This window comes from Bos taurus, chromosome 1 (genome assembly GCF_002263795.3).
Source record: "Bos taurus isolate L1 Dominette 01449 registration number 42190680 breed Hereford chromosome 1, ARS-UCD2.0, whole genome shotgun sequence".
Taxonomy (NCBI): Eukaryota; Metazoa; Chordata; class Mammalia; order Artiodactyla; family Bovidae; genus Bos; species Bos taurus.
Genome location: NC_037328.1, coordinates 95,898,458 through 95,916,082, shown reverse-complemented (window position 1 = coordinate 95,916,082; position 17,625 = coordinate 95,898,458). Strand labels below are relative to the sequence as shown.

Below are 17,625 nucleotides of genomic sequence, written 5' to 3'. Positions count from 1 at the left end.
ATTTGCAGTCACATGAATGGACTTGGAAGGTATTATGGTAAGTGAAATAAATCAGACAACAAAGACAAATACTGTATTATCACTTAATGTGGAATCTAAAATATACAACAAACTAGTGAATAAAGCAAAAAAGAAGTAGACTCACAGATACAGAGAACAAACTAAGGGTTACCAGTGGGGAGGGGACGAAGGGGCAATAGGAATGGGGGATTTAAAAAAAGGGGGCTTATTATGGGATTATATGAAATCATGTATATGGAAATTTTGAAACTTGTAAAGCACTATAGAATTTAATTTATTGAATTTCATTCAATAAAAACATAAATTTTAAAAATCTTAGTATGATGGGAAGGAAATCCAAAAAAGAGGACATATATGTGTACATAGAGCTGATTCACTTTGTTGTAGAACCGAAACTAACACAATGCTGTAAAGCAGCTGTACTTCCATAAAAACTTAAAGAGAAAGTCTTAGTGGGATAAGTGAAATGTGAGGGAAAAATCTCTGATTTTGTCTTTCACCTGAGTGTCCCCTTCTCTTTATCTAGGGAATGCACTGTAATGCAAAAGTTCTTATGAATGAAGATTTGTAATGAAAAAGAGGCTCAGAAAATGTCTTTATGTTAAAAGACTTTTTAAAAGTACTGTTCCTGTTTTTGTTTCTCGTAAATCAGCAAATGTTTACCCACTGAGTTATCTGGTGCAATTCTAAACCCACCTTTTCACCTACTTACTGTCTAGAAAGTGAATAGCCAAATATCATTGGAAAAACTATTGAATTTTCTTTAATCTTTCAAATGTGATTTTGATGATGTTTATAGTTCCCATTATGACAGCTCAAACTGTATTTTAAAAAGTTATTGAGACTTTGTAAATATAAAGAGGAATTTAGAAATCTACTTCTTACCCCTCCATTCTAACATAAAACAACTCAATTCTTTATGTTCTCATCCTCTTTACAGATTGGCCTGATGAATCTCACATACCACGAGCAAAGAAAGCTTTCAAATCACTTTCCACATAACCTGAGCAATGTGCTACTCATTGTGACAAGCCCTATATGAAGTATGAAGAAAGAAGACCCTTGTCTTCAAAGAAATTACAAGCTTCTAGAATAAGAATTACTATATTATGAAAACAAATCCACAGGCCCATTCTAGGGGGCACTGTTGATGCCTCACCACACAGGCTGTCCCCCGACCTCTGAGGTCACCTGTGCTGCAGAGGGCAGGTCTCCACGCTGCGGCTTTGCCTCTGATGGGTTTCTCTCTGCCTCTCTACTCGCTCTCTCGGACCCATGTGGAGAAGTAGAGATAGCTATTGCTCAGACATCTAATGTGTCTGGAGCTTAGAAGGGAGAGCAGGCCTGCAGGTGAGCAGAGAGATGGCAGGGAAGCCATTGGATCACCTGAGCACTGAGTGGAATGGGAAGAACAAGCCAGACCCTGAAGAAGTGAAACGGAGAGAGAGGAGCCCAGGATGAGTCTACAAATGTGAGCAGTCCCCTGGAAGCCAAAGAGAGCTTGCAAGACGCCTAGTAGAGATAAGGCTGAGGGTGTTCTTGTTGAAAAGGCCAGCGTGGTACAAAAATAGGCAAAACTAATCTCTGTTTAAAACCTGGGGAAAGTGGTCGCCTTTCAGGGAATAGGTAGTAATTGAAAGAGGAGGGGGCAAAAGGGGGGCTTCTGTTTCTTTCTCTTTCTGGGTGCTGCTGAGACTCGTGCATGAAGCTTGTGAGAAGGACTGGGAATGGCAGGGGACGCTGGGGCTCTGACACCTGCTCCAGGGTGCACACTTCTGTCTCCAGCTCAGACCTACATCGTACTGGCTCTAAAAACCTCATGTGCAGAAGAAGGAATCTTCTTTTCAAAGAGAGGAACACGGCTGATTTCACACTTTTAATTGCTTAATTAATGAATATTTACATTTTAAAAGTCAGTTAAGGGAATCGGCATCGAAAGCACTGACTGTGAGGCAGAGAATGGATACATGTGTCATTTCCAGGGCTTCACAGAAGGAAAATCCAGGGAGACTGAGTTTCTTGAGTTCACAATTCTCATTCTGAATACAAACTGTTAGGTCTATCCATCCTCATTGAACACTTTAGTTAAAAAACATTACCAACAGTGCTTCATATTGAGTGCTCAGCTGGGAGGAGATTGCATGAGTTGACAATAACTCTTTCAGAACCAAAACTCATATGACTTTTCATTCCTGAAAGAACTTGACCTTGTTACCATTATTCTATTATAGAATGTTGGCTCTGGGATAGGGAAGAGTTGAAGACCTTGTTCATGGAAGAGAATAAAACTCACTCAAATCTGTTTGGTTGAGGTATTCTAACTGGACATTCTCTGCTCTCTGGAGGAAGGATCAGTAAACATTTCTTAAGGATAGCAAGTAGTTTGGATTTGCAGATCATTTGGTCATGCGGCATGTAAACATGGCTGCATGGCATGGACATGGCTGCAATCAAGTAAAACTTTATTTACAAAAACAGGAGGCCCAGTCTTAGTTTGCCAAACTCCGTCATAAGGGTGAAGCTAGGTGCCTGAGTTCTGTCCAGAATACCTGAATGTTCTGAATGGGTGAATGTTCATCAATACGTATTTGGTTTTTGTGTCAGAGACATGTGCTCCAACTACAATACTCTAGTATGAATTTTTAGAATGACTGATGAAGAGTATCAGTAGTTTTGACCCAGACCATTTTATGTGATGAAGCCAAGTGGAATATACCTTAGGAGAACATGACGTTATATTTCCCAGTGTTGAGCAGAAGTAGGACAACATTCACTTAAGTGCATGTATCTAGAATGAAGTTAACAATTGAGTTGCTGGAGATAAAAAAGAATATTTAAGCCTACATTTTGGTTGGACGGCCATCCCAGTCTCTGACTTTAAAACGTAAAAGTTTAAAATGATTAGTGTGACAAATTTTCATTTTTTTAGATTAACTTTCTGTTTTTAAGTTAAAATTTAAAACTGATATAAAGGAAAAACTAAGATAACCTATAATAAATTCAGTCACAGCATTTTTGGTTCCTTTAATGAATCCTTCTAATCTGAAGTCAAACCTAGTAATATGTCACATGTGAATTAAATGCCATTAGGCATTTATGATGGTATCTGCCTCCCCTAAACATAAGGCAAATCCATTGATTCTTCACTTGCAACTTTTTGATAGATGGTGAATTCCTTTTCCAGTGAATTTCTAGATTCAAGAATTTCTTAAGGCCTATGCCTGGTAATTTGGCCACCTGATGCGAAGAACTGACTCATTTGAAAAGACCCTGATGCTGGGAAAAGGCTGAAGGCAGGAGAAGGGAACAACGGAGGATGAGATGGTTGGATGGCATCACCGACTCAATGGACATGAATTTGGGTAAACTCAGGGAGTTGGTGATGGACAGGGAGGCCTGGCATGCTGCAGTCCATGGGGTCACAAAGAGTCGGACACAACTCAGCGACTGAACTGAACTGATGCCTGGTAAAACTCATCTTAAACCTCCAAATTGTCAGTATTAATTGACCTCAGAGGATCTTCTAAGGGAATAAAATTGTATTCCTAAGCACACTGAAAATCCCATAACATTTGCTCATTTCATAAAGAGAGAATACAGAGGGATGAGAAGACATGAAGAGTCCTCTTTAGCCCCTCTCCAGAGGGTGACAGGCATCTGGGAATGCTCACGTGCCACATCAGATCAGAAATGTTAAAAAGAACAATTACCTCTGTTAAAAAATAGTAATATTTTGTCAGTCACTTGAAAGTGCGAGTTAAACTGAAAATTTATTATAGAGGCCTCATGGTTTTTTTCTTTTTTCCCCAGAAAGCTCTTTCTTGTCCTCTAAAATGGTTTCCATAATAAGGAAGGGCTCTGGATGGGACCAGCGACATAAGGAATAAGGAATGAGGAGAGGCAGAAAGAAGTGCAGGGTCTTCATAACCTGTTCTGCCTGTTATCTTACATCTGCTAAAAAAGATTTCCTGGCTTGCTGTTTTCATCTGGAAGACTGTTAATTCACAATATATTACATTTTCCCATTAATACATAAGAGATTAACTGCTTACATTTTTGATTACCTAGAGATAAAGTTTTTTTCCAAAGATGCTATTAAAATAAAATCATTGTTTTGTTTTACAATATGTCACTCAATTATCTAATGACCAGCTCTCCAAGCCCTTCTGTGATGCTTTACAGCTGAAAAAGAAGACAGTCCCATTGGAGGGTGAGTCACCGAGTGGACACTTGCTCCAGAGCACACGCCTGCGCCGGACCTGCTGTGCTGAGTGTCCTCCAATGACTAAGCTTGGCCAGCATGAATAGCTTTAATAGGCCATGACCACTTTCTACCTTTCACTTCTTATAATCACAGATTTTTTTTCCCTTCTTGAAAGCAAAAATTATCACACAGATTATCAGGATCTCAGGTACAGTACTTAAAGGCTGTAATTACCTTTTGTAATTTCAAAAGATTATAGTCAATTTAAAATGTTGTACAGATTCATAATAGTTTTTCAAGATGCTAAATCCCTTGCATTTTAAAGTTTATATCAGACACTGCAATGTTAAAGTATTTGAACTTCTAGTAGGTAGTAATGGTGCCAGAGAATGATGGGTAATTAGGTCATGCATCTTGTGTCCACAGCCCATGCAATTTTTACAGAAAGGTGCGCTATGTAAACTGCCACTGCAAAGCAAGGAACTATGGCCCTGAATTTCCCATAAAATCTACCCAAATAAATCTTGTAGCCCTTCTCTTTGCAGATAAACATCTTGCCTTTGAGAAGATTGAGTAGAAAAGAACCTTGCTAACAGTTTCTTTAGCAATAGCAGGAAGATTTCTTGTCTGAGACTCCATAAGGTTTTCGTTTCATTAGCTCTCTCCTTCATCTCCTTTATTCATCCAACAAACGTGTACTGAGCACCTCCTATGAACCAGGCTCTGTTTCAAGCTCTGGAGATAACAATATGAATAAAACACAGGAAAGTCCCTGCCCCATGGAGCTTCCATTCCAGTTGAGGGAGATGGACAAGCGCATAAGTCCATAAGATCACAGGGTTCAAAATAGCTTAGAGACATCCTTTCTGAAATCTATTTATTGCATCTCCTCATTGTGGGGCAGTGATGAGTGAAAGGAGAGGCCAGCAGTGGACTGCAACAATGTCATTAGTCCTAATGGGTGAACTTCAGTGAGTCCATCAAATAACAAGGGTTGTTAGTCCATAACTAACAAGGGTCCATCAGCTAACAGTTTCCTCAGCTATAAAATGGGGAGAGGTTGTGTTATGTGCTTTTTTTTTTTTTTTAAGAGAAAGGGCCCTTTCAAGAGCCAGTCTTTTGACTCTTCTACAATTAAAAGAACGTTTAAAAAGAAAATATAAGAAATCCTTAGGTATTCCACATACACTCAACACTTTAAATGCCAATCTAAACTTCATAAATAGCAAACGTCTTACTTGTGATGGCTATAGAATGAAGCCATTTTTTCATCTCCGGCCACCATAAAAGCATATTAATTTCCATTGTTGGTTACACAGTCTCACCTCATTTGTAAAACTCTCTTGTGGGTATGTAACACTGTCTCTTTCCTGCTAACTGACTATGCTGTTTCACTGGCTTTATGTTCCTATTTAATCTTCTCCACTGGACCATCAGCTCTATGAAACAGGCATGGGTCCTCACTTCTTTGGACAAGATTCTGTCTGGGTAACCCATAAAGGTGTAATTATTGCACCCAGTGTAAGTGTGAAAGTGAAAGTGTTAGTCGCTCCGTCGTGTCCTACTCTTTGCGACCCTGTGGACTATAGTCTGCCAGGCTCCTCTGTCCATGGGATTCTCCAGGCAAGAACACTGGAGTGGGCTGCCATCCCCTTCTCTAGTGGATCTTCCTGACCCAGGCATGGAACCCAGCTCTCACGCATTGCAGGCAGATTCTTTACTGTCTGAGTCACCAGGGAAGCACCATCTATACCATACTTTATGGCCTGTTGGGAACCCACATTAGTTCTTCAAGTTGTAAGAGTGGTTCTGCTTAATAAAACTAGAGCTATGGGGTATCAAAGGGTATGTTAACACCCAAAAAAGAGAAATGGATTTCCTGAACAATTCACAAATGAGGATAGTGTGAATTAATAAATAATCCTAACCTCTTTGGAACTCTAGTGGAATGTTAATGCTTATTTAGTAATACAAGAGATGGTACATGTATTTTACAATCAATTTTTCTTCTAGAAGGTAGCATAGCTAGAGAGCTGAATGTCAAATAAGGCTGGGCTCATACTCATTCACTTGGCATGAGTTATGAAGCCCCTGATTCTCTTGAAAGACAAGTTGTATTTGCTGGTTTTATTTTGAAATGTAGAAACTCCAATTTCAATCAATCCAGCAGCTAAGGATGGCAGGAAATTTTACAGGACTGTAAGAAATGTTCTTTCCTTATCTGAATCTGATTCCCACCAACATGTTGGTGATTTCTGAAGGCTGTATGCTCTGTCTTCGAGTTTTATGGGTTGCTGTGTAATCCAATATCCTACACATGTTTTCAAATCTGATCCGGTGAGCCCTATCATAAGAATACATCTTGTCAGTGGCTTTGGAGGTAAAGTGAAATCTCTGCTGTAATAACCAAATTTAATTCCTTCCTGTTGCTCTGTCATGTCAAGATACATACTGTCAATATTATCAAAAGTACCTAACATGGGCTGCTGTATAGATTAAGGTCTGTCCTCCCTTTCAGTCACTGGAAAGGAAGAAGGACCACATCCTTGGTTGGGTGCACACCACGACTCCAGGACCAGATGGGCAGAGCATCCCATGGAACCTTCAAGAATCTCAGAGCAGCATCACAACATCTTCTAGCAATAAAAACTCTGTAAAACAGAGCCTGTATGGATTACAAGATGAAGGCAGGTCCAGCAAACAACAGCTGCATGTGTGAGGGTCAGAGGAGACTAAGGAGGTTCAGACAACTTTTGGCAATGTAGATCAGTTACAGATAAATTCTTGTTAGCAAAGAAAATGCACTTTGATATACACCACAGAATTGAAATATGTGTTGATGCTGTTGGGTATATGCTACCTAAGAACGCAGTCCCTTTTTCACAAGGAGAGGCACGAGGAATTATAAGGCCATGCGGATGTTCATCGCTCTTACATCAGTGTGACTGTAGCCCTTCCAAGTCAACCCGAAGTGTTGCAGTCCAAGGGGTGGATGTGTGCTGTGGGTCTGGCTTTGTCTGTTAGGTCTCCAGAAAGTCAGAATGTGACGTGTACTCTTCAGAGTGGAAGTCTCTGAGCTGCAAACAAGTATAATGCTTAAGTCCAAACCTCCATGGGCACCATGGCTTCCTTGGTTCCAACAGAAGGCAGTAGGTTTTCTTCAGACAAGAAATAAAAGGGGAATTGCACCAAGAACCCACGGATCTTTTTCAGTTCTTCCTCAGCTCTAATGGGATCCTCCTTTGCTAATATGGGCTTGCTTATAAAGTCTCTCAGCTGAATTAAATTGTGTACTTCATCATTGGGAAGGCACCGGAACACCTGATTAAAATGCAAATAGGAAACTGAGTGATAAGTTTAAAAAAGAGCATATCCCCTTTCTGGAAAATACTCATTCTGACAGACAAAACCTATGTTTTATGAAACATATATTAGTTTTATGTTACATCACAGACCTGATTGAAGGGTTGTTTCTTTTATTTGCTACAGAGAGTGCTAGATTTGCTTCCATTAAAAAAAAAAATCATAGAGGACTTCCCTGGTGGTTCAGTGGTTGAGACTCCGTGTTTCCATGCAGGGGGCATGGGTTCAATTCCTAGCTGAAGAAGTTCTATATACTATGCAGTATGAAGAAAAAAAAAAAAAAGATAGATCCTATATCTGATCTATGGGGGAGGGGTGCTTCCCAGGTGGCTCAGTGGTAAAGAATTGGTCTGCCAATGGTGGAGACCTGGGTTCAATCCCTGGGTGGAGAAGATCCCCTGGAGGACAGCATGGCAACCCACTCTCAGTATTCTTGCCTGGAGAATGCTATGAACAGAGAATCCTGGTGGGCTACAGTCCATGGGGTCACAAGAGTCAGACATGACTGAGTGACTGAGCACACACGCATGCATATCTAATCTGCATTATCCTGTGACTGACCACAGGATAATGTCAAGCTAGTGGTAAGGAGATTCATGAGTGATAGCCCACTTTAAGGTTAATTTTTTTGGATAATAATCATCCCTGAATTTCACTGGAGGTTCACATCTAAAAGAAAAATTGTATATTTTCTCTAACTTTTTATTTTGAAAAATGTTCATGTCAGTACCTGTACTTAAAGTTATCAGTTATACATGTATTTTGCTAATTGAAAATAAGTTTCACATAACACTTCACACCTGAATACCTCAGCATGCATTTCTTAAGAATGAGGACATGTGCCTACATATCCACAATACCATTCTCACGCCTCAGGAAATCAATTTCATGTCATTTAATACATGGTCCATATTCAGATCTGATTATTCCCCAAATGTCTTCTAGAGCTGTTATTTCTCCCAATCCAGGATCCAAACTAGGCCGTGCCCTGCATTTTAAAAATACTCCACACACACGACCTATTTAATCATGGCCTTGCATCCTCAGTATGAAATAGGTCTATGTAGATAGTTGTTGTTTCATTAGAAACATGAATTTTTGTGTTTATAGATGAATTTTCCATGCTGAAGGGAGTCTGGAAGTCAGAAGAAGAATGCCCTCTTATCCTGTTTATGATGGACACTCATATGATAGAGTCAATGGATCTCAGCTTGAACATTTTCTGTGATAGAAAGCTAGCTACTTCATGACATAACCTGGTCCAGGGGTGGGGGACTCTTAACTCTTGCACACCCTGTGTCATCACTAATGGATGGAACGTACTAGAAGAGCCATTTGGCTTCCCTAACAGATGAAGTTGGTTTTAAAACACCTTTCCAAAATTACAACTGTCCAAATGAGGAAGTGTCATTATTAATAAGCTTCATCATTAGAATGGATATAATCTACTATGTGCTAAATACATTTAACTGTCCAAATGAGGAAGTTTCTCACTATTAATAAGCTTCGTCATTAGAATGGATATAATCTACTTGTACTAAATACATTTAACAGATTATTTTTTATCCTCATGACCACCTCATGAATATTCCCTCCAATTTATAAGAGAGGAAAGAAAGGAAGGCTCAGAACATGAAATTACTATACACATACTCATACGACCAGCAACTGTGTGAGCTGGGCTGAACCCAGGTCTGACTCATTTTTTGATCCCATCTGCTTTTTCTTTTGGAGAAGGCAATGGCACCCCACTCCAGTACTCTTGTCTGGAAAATCCCGTGGATGGAGGAGCCTGGTGGGCTGCAGTCCTTGGGGTCGCTAAGAGTCAGACACGACTGAGTGACTTCACTTTCACTTTTTCACTTTCATGCACTGGAGAAGGAAATGGCAACCCACTCCAGTGTTCTTGCCTGGAGAATCCCAGGGGCAGGAGAGCCTGGTGGGCTGACATCTATGGGGTCACACAGAGTTGGACACAACTGAAGTGACTTAGCAGCAGCAGCTTTTTCTTTTTATCTCTAGACATGTACAAAGTCTGGGTAACCACTTGCTAAGGATGCTCATGATGGGATTCTGGAATCTGAGACCAGAATGCCACTCAAGTCTCTTCTAAACCATAATCCATGGCTCTTTTTGACTCTGTTTTCTTAATGTCTACAAAGAATTATTTGATTATAATTTGGAGGTATGTTGTGTTTTTACACTCGTTAAGAATACTCTGTACCAATAATATGCAGAAATAATGATATACTTTTGTGATGTAATTCAATTTAAAAAGGAGAAGGATACGAAAATCTCACCTTATCATAAATTGTAGCATTTCGAGCTGCTGTTGAAACCCACACCTCCTTGAAGAATTTATCACTCACTGGATCCTGAATGTCTTCACTCGGGTCAGAAAGATAGCCGAGAACAACCCTGAAATATAAATGTCCTCCTGAATGAGTAACTGAGACAAAAGCAGTTTGTTTGCAGGCACTGTTGCAAATGGTACAGTAATTCAGGCACTCAACCATACAAGCCTATTTAAAAAAAAAAAAAAAGGAAATCAAAAGAAGCCATTAAGACTAAGTGTGTGTCTACGAGGGAAAAAGACAGCATGTACCCCGATGTTCACTGCAGCACTATTTACAATAGCTAGGACATGGAAGCAACCTAGATGTCCATCAACAGATGAAGGGATAAAGAAGCAATGGTACATATATACAATGGAATATTATTCAGCCATAAAAAGGAATGCGTTTGAGTCAGTTCTAATGTGGTAGATGAACCTAGAGCTTATTATATAGATTGGAGTAAGTCAGAAAGAGAGAAACAAATACTGTATACTGACACATGTATATGGAATCTAAAAGATGGTACTAATGATCTTATTTGCAGGGCAGTAATGGAGATGACAACCCACTCCAGTACTCTTGCCTGGAAAATCCCATGGGCAGAGGAGCCTGGTGGGCTGCAGTCCATGGGGTCGCTAAGAGTCGGACACGACTGAGCAACTTCACTTTCCCTTTTCACTATGGAGATGAAGACACAGAGAACAGATTGTGGACACAGTAGGGGAGGGAGAGCGTGGGATGAGTTGAGAGAGTAGGGTGGGACGAATTAAGGAAATATACACATTACCGTATGTAAAATAGATAGCCAGTGGGAATTTGCTGTATGACTCAAGGAACTCAAACCAGTGTTCTGTGACAATTTAGAGGTGTGGGAAGGGGTGAGAGGTGGGAGGGAGGTTCAAGAGGGAGACTACATATGTATACCTATGGCTGATTCATGTTGATATATGGCAGAAACCAACACAATATTGTAAAGCAATTATATTCCAATTAAAAATAAATAAATATACAAAAAAAAGACTGTGTATCTTTATGAAAAAAAAAATCCTAAGTTGCAAAATAAAACAAAAAACCCCAAGTTGTTACAATGCTTGAAAGCTTTAACTGTTAGACAAGAAAGACCTTCATTTCATTCTAAGAGAGTCCTTGTAATTTGGACTAGGAGGGTGAGGACCTTGGAAGATAGGAGTGGTAGTCAAAGAATGTGCCAGCCAATATGCTGAGCCCTTTCCAAAAATGATCTTAGTAAATCCTCAACAGCCTATGAGGAAGTAACTGTTAAAAAAAATTAAAAAATAATGAAAAGGGAACAACTATTATTATTTTCCTTTTACAGAAAAGGGAACTAGGCACAGAAAGTTTAAGTAACTCTTTCAAGGTCATACAGCTTAATAAGCTGTCGATCTGGGACTCCAACCTGGATCACCTAACTCCTAAACCTGTGCTCTTAACCAAGACCCAACCTTCTTACCCTCCTTTTTTCCTTCTAACCTTCCCTCTTCCCTCCCTTGGGCCAAGAACTATGCTGAACTCTGGGGTATAGAAATGAACACAAAAGACATGGAGCCTCTCTGGGTGGAGTTAAATTTGGTGGGTAAGATCAACACCGAATAAAGAATCACCCTCAGAAGGAATTGGTTGAAATGTGGTAAATAGCAGGTGTGCTTTAAGAGGATGAGACGGGAGTAGTCAGGGAGTCTTTTCCTTCCCCACCCACCATCTTTCAGGATTCAGTACAAGGTTGCCTCTAAACAACTTCTTATGGCTCCTCCTTCTCCCATTTCCTATTTCTCTCGGTCAATCTTTCTTCCTATGTCCCCCACACTGTCTTCACACATGCTTTGTTTTTGTCAGAACACCTGCAATATTCATGCACTTTTTGCTTTTAACAGGCCCATCTCTCAGTTCTGGTGCATAAATTATTTGAGAGAACATGATTTAGTTAGTCTCATATCCCCAGAGTACCTGGCATAAAAGAAGACATGCAGTAGATTGTCTGAGTTGATCAAATATAAACAGAGGACTAGAAATAATAAGAAATTCTCAAGCAAAGCAAGACAAATTTCAGAGGTCATATTTGAAAATGGTAAGAGCTCTTGTACTTACATAAAGCCTGAGAGTTAAAAAGCACGTCTATTTCACTCCTGTGAGGTTGATAGTGCATGATTCCCATTTTGCAAATGGGAAACAAAAGGTTGGAGACATCTTATTAGCAGAGCTAGAATCTAAGCTGAGTCCAAAGCCCTTTGCTCACATGCCTGGCAGGTTCACGGAATAAATACAAAGGCTTGTGCTATGCTGGAAACAGAAGTGGAGAAACAGGTCTCAGAAGGGTTTTGGCTTTTACACTGCATGAAATTGGGACGCACTGCAGGCACTGGAGCAAGGAGTGGCAGAATCTGACTGACATATTAAAAAAACAGCTGCTGTGTTGCGAATAGACCGTGCAGGGTGAGGGCTGAAACACGGAGACCAGTTGGGAGTCACTGCAGTGATCTCGGTGGGAGATGATGGTGGCTTGAGCAGTGGAGAGGAAGGTGGGGAGATCAGGTTTCGCTGATGCAGTGGACATAGAGTGTGACAAAAACAGGCATCAGGATGACTAAAAGGGCCTTGGCTTGAGCAACTAGATGAAGGTAGTTGCCATTAGCTGAGATGGGGAATTCTGTGGGTAGAGTCAGTTAGTGAGGGAAGACCAGGAATTCAACTTTGAACCTGTTGGGACATCTATTAAATATTCAAGTGGTGATACTAAGTAGGCAGTTGGATAAATGAATCTGGAGTTTGGGAGAGAAGGTTTGGCTGGAGATATAATTTTGAGAATTGTCCACATATGTATACTCATAAAGCCATGTGATTGAGTAGAGACAGAGAAGAGGACCTCAACAGTAGGGGAGAGAAGGAGTAGTCAGTGAGGCTGCAGAAAAGCCAGAGCGTGAGTAGCCTGGATCAAAACAGTGTTAAATTCTGGTGAGAACCAACCGTTGGATTTAACAGGGTGGAGATCACAATGCTGTTACCCTCTTACTATTTAAATATGTAGATTTACATCATCATTTTTAATGACTGCAGAATTTCCAGTTATGTGAAAATTTATTAACTAGCTCTTTTATTATGACCTTTTGGGTTATTTCCAGTTTTCCATTATTATAAACAAAGCTATAATGAACATAATTTATTCATCACATATAATTACTTTGTGAATTTCTATGATTATTTCACTCAGAGAAATTTAAAAATTAAAATTCCTGGGTCAAACATTATGCAAAATTTATCTCAGGAAAGACTGTTCCAACACATATAATATTTACCATGCGTGTTCTCCCCAGTCAACTCCAATATTACCAATACCTAAAAAAGCTCAGTCAGATTATGGGGATAAAAGGGCATCTCACTTTAGTTTTAGTCTGCCCTTTTTCTGTCGTATAAAAATTCTCTAAAAGGGAATTCCCTGGTGGTCCAGTGGTTAAGACTTGGTGCTTTCACTACGAGGGTCTGGGTTCAATCCCAGGTCAGGGAACTAAGATACCAGAAGCCAAGTGGTGCAGCCAAAAAAATAAATAAATAAAATTTAAAAGTTATCTAAAACAAATGAATCTGGCACCTGGGCTCACTATGATTTTTAGAGCTTTATGACCTCGAAATTCTACTTCTACTTCAAATTATGTCTTCCAGGTGGTGCAGTGGTAAAGAATCCACCTGCCAATGCAAGAGAGGCAGGAGACACGGGTTCCGGCTCTGGGTCGGGAGATCGTCTGGAAGAGGAAATGGCAACCCACGCCAGTATTCTTGCCTGGAAAATTCCATGGACAGAGGAGCCTTGTGGGCTACAGTCCATGGGGTTGCAGAGAGTTGGACATAACTGAGCACGAACACACACATGCAGACTATACAGGGATTACTTTCAAAAAAGATCCTAAAGGATGATGTTTGCACAGATGCTGCTGCTTCTTAAGACCCAAAGCAAAATTTAACTGTGTCAAATTTGAAGGACAGTGCAAGTTACAACAATAAGCCAATTATAATAATGTCTTTGATTTGGGTCGGGTCTAACCAGCTGAAAACAGCTAAAAAGAATACTTCTGTGACTTCGCTTTTAAATGAGAACAAGAGGAGGAAATGTGTCTGTCAAGTTATCAGTTTAGAACTTGTGAGTAGAAAAAGTATTTATATAAGCCTATAACAGATAATATTCAGTAATAAATTATTTTGCCTGTCAGTTTAATTATTAAACATTTATATTAAAAAGTACAGTAAATATAATATGAAGTACCCTGGGTATTTGGGGATTAAGGTTTCAGAGAAAATGAATTTGATTTTGTGCTGATGTGAAAAATGGCAATTATTGAATGTTTATTGTTTACATTATCAGTGGGACAGTAGGAAAGGCGCAGAAAATTGTCTGTTCTTTCCACTGCTCATGTCTACCACTGTCATTGATTCTGACCTCTACCTGTGTGGCTACTGGTTTCTGTTGAGTGATGGCTACATCTGTAAAGTCTGGATAATTTTCTAGGACTTAATGAACTGTTTGGCATGTAGTTGTAATATTCAGTGCAGTACTGTGATGGTTGATTCTATTTAGAACTGATGCCACATCGAAATGTGTCTATTTCCATTCAAAAATAAACCAGATGGGAAATGGATTGAAGTTGCATTTTTTTAAGGGGGAAAATGGCTTGACTCTAGGTCACAACGTTTATCTTTGAGAATATTTCCCAGTGAAAAGAGCTAAAATCAACATAAGGTTTTCATGGTGCTTTTTAATGGATTATTTGTGTCTGCTATTGTGGAAGAGTGAAAATGCTTGTTCAAGAACAACTGCCGCTTTAAGACAGTTTAAAAGTAGCCAAGAAAAATAAAGCACCTAGGGACAAACTTATCACGAAATGTATAGAGTCAGCAAAAAGCCAAAAGGACAACAACAAAAATCTTTCAGTTCAGTTCAGTTCAGTAGCTCAGTTGTGTCCAACTCTTTGTGACCCCATGGACTGCAGCACGCCAGGCCTCCCTGTCCATCACCATCTCCCAGAGTTTACTCAAACTCATGTCCATTGAGTCGGTGATGCCATCCAACCATCTCATCCTCCGTTGTCCCCATCTCTTCCTGCCTTCAATGTTTCCCAGCATCAGGGTCTTTTCAAATGAGTCAGTTCTTTGCATCAGGTGGCCAAAGCACTAGAGTTTCAGCTTCAACATCAGTCCTTCCAATAAACACTCAGGACTGATTTCCTTTAGGATGGACTGGTTGGGTCTCCTTGCTGTCCAAGGGACTCTCAAAAGTCTTCTCCAACACCACAGTTCAAAAGCATCAGTTCTTCAGCGCTCAGCTTGCTTTATAGTCCAATTCTCACATACATACATGACTACTGGAAAACCATAGCCTTGACCAGATGGACCTTTGTTGGCAAAGTAATGTCTCTGCTTTTGAATATGCTGTCTAGGTTGGTCATAACTTTCCTTCCAAGGAGCAAGCATCATTTAATTTCATGGCTGCAGTCACCATCTGCAGTGACTTTCAGTTCAGTTCAGTCGCTCAGTCATGTCCGACTCTTTGCAACCCCATGAGTCGCAGCACGCTAGGCCTCCCTGTCCATCACCAACTCCCGGAGTTCACCCAGACTCATGTCCATCGAGTCAGTGATGCCATCCAGCCATCTAATCCTCTGTCGTCCCCTTCTCCTCCTGCCCCCAATCCCTCCCAGCATCAGAGTCTTTTCCAATGAGTCAACTCTTTTCATGAGGTGGCCAAAGTACTGCAGTTTCAGCTTTAGCACCATTCCTTCCAAAGAAATCCCAGGGCTGATCTCCTTCAGAATGGACTGGTTGGATCTCCTTGCAGTCCAAGGGACTCGAAGTGACTTTGGAGCCCCCCAAAATAAAGTCTGTCATTGTTTCCTCTGTTTTCCCATCTATTTCCCAGGAAGTGATGGGACCAGATGCCATGATCTTAGTTTTCTGAATGTTGAGTTTTAAGCCAACTTTTTCACTCTCCTCTTTCACTTTCATCAAGAGGCTCTTTAGTTCTTCTTGCTTTCTGCCATAAGGGTGGTGTCATCTGCATATCTGAGGTTATTGATATTTCTCCTGGCAATCTTGATTCTAGCTTGTACTTCATCCAGTCTAGCATTTCTCATGATGTACTCTGCATATAAGTTAAATAAGCAGGGTGACAATATACAGCCTTGACGTACTCTTTTTCCTATTTGGAACCAGTCTGTTGTTCCATGTCCAGTTCTAACTGTTGCTTCTTGACCTGCATACAGGTTTCTCAAGAGGCAGGTCAGGTGGTCTGGTATTCCCATCACTTTCAGAATTTTCCACAGTTTGTTGTGATCCACACAGTCAAAGGCTTTGGCATAGTCAATAAAGCAGAAGTACTCCTGCTTCCAATAATGAAAATCCTAAAACATTACTGAAGAATAAAAATGCTGAAGAAACTGAAGTACATACCTTGTTCTTCACTAGGATGGCTCAATATTATAAAGACATCAGCTCTTTTTATATTAATCTATACTCCAGTATTCTTGCCTAGAAAATCCCATGGACAAAGGAGCTTGGTGACCTACAGTCCATGGGGTTGCAAAAGAGTCAGACACAACTTAGACACTAAACAACAGCAACAATAAACATACTGTAGTCATGATCAAAAAACTAATGAGGGAACTTGAATAAACAGTGTTAAAGTTCATGTGGAAGAATGAATAAGAGTAGCCAAGGTTATTTTGGAAAAAATATACTAATTTGGGGAAGTGGTATGGTAGGAAGGAAGTAGTATTAAAGTGCACAGCTATGATAATTAAAATGATACCACACTGGCATGCAAGTCAGCAGAACTTCAATAGGAAGCAGTAGAGAGTACAAATAGGTTAGGATGTATGGCAATTATATTTACAGCATAAACAGGCACTGGTGGGCTGCCGTCTATGGGGTCGCACAGAGTCGGACACGACTGAGGCGACTTGGCAGCAGCAGCAGGCCATGAGGGGCGGAGAAGGCAATGGCAACCCACTCCAGTGTTCTTGCCTGGAGAATCCCAGGGACAGGGGAGCCTGGTGGGCTGCCGTCTATGGGGTCGCACAGAGTCGGACACGACTGAAGTGACTTAGCAAACAGGTACTTCAGGCTAGACAGGCAGACAGTACTGCAGTCATGCACTTCTGGATCAGCTCTCCAGCAAAAAGAGTTCCTACTTCCTTTCTAACATTAAAATAATTTGCAGATGCTGAATGTAAAATATAATATCAGGGACTTCTATGGTGGTCCAGTGGCTAAGACTCCACACTCCCACGGCAGGGGACCTAGGTTCAATCCCTGGCGAGGGAACTGAATCCCACATGCCATAAGTAAGAGTTCACAGGCCACAGCTGAAGACCCGTGTGCAACTGAGACCCAGTGCAGCCAAAGAATAATAAATGAGTAAATAAATATTAAAAATAAGTAAATAAATATCAAAAAATAAAAACTAATATTAAACAAGCACTAGAAGATAAAATATAAGGAAATAGGAAATATTTTGTCTTGGGTTGGGGAAGCTATGCTAAGCATATTAATTAAAACGGGGAGAAAAAAGAAAAAACTGATAGATTTGATTAATAAGAATTGAAGTTTCCCCTGAATGCTATAAACATGATTGAAAAGCAATTGGCAAGTCAGATTTGCAACAAATGGGAGAAAGAAATTAGCCTCTTGTATACTTAA

The 17,625-nt window shown here is 40.2% G+C and overlaps 1 protein-coding gene and 1 long non-coding RNA gene across 12 annotated transcripts in view; one reads left to right on the top strand and one right to left on the bottom strand.

Moving 5' to 3' along the window:
- The window catches only part of LOC132345702 (uncharacterized), a 40,397-nt gene extending 36,508 nt beyond the window's left edge, over positions 1-3,889 (top strand). The window contains exon 2 of the long non-coding RNA XR_009495176.1: positions 962-3,889. This is a non-coding gene — a long non-coding RNA (uncharacterized lncRNA). The remainder of the gene's footprint in view (positions 1-961) is intronic.
- The window catches only part of PLD1 (phospholipase D1), a 276,225-nt gene that overhangs the window by 47,522 nt on the left and 211,078 nt on the right, over positions 1-17,625 (bottom strand). For 8 of the 11 annotated variants that reach the window (XM_015472492.3, XM_005201681.5, XM_005201682.5 and 5 more), the window contains 2 exons: positions 9,889-10,006; positions 1,885-7,546 (listed from right to left, as the gene is read on the bottom strand). In XM_015472492.3, coding sequence (XP_015327978.1) covers positions 7,322-7,546; positions 9,889-10,006 — 343 coding nt within the window. In that variant the 3' untranslated portion in view covers positions 1,885-7,321. 11 annotated transcript variants of the gene reach the window in all.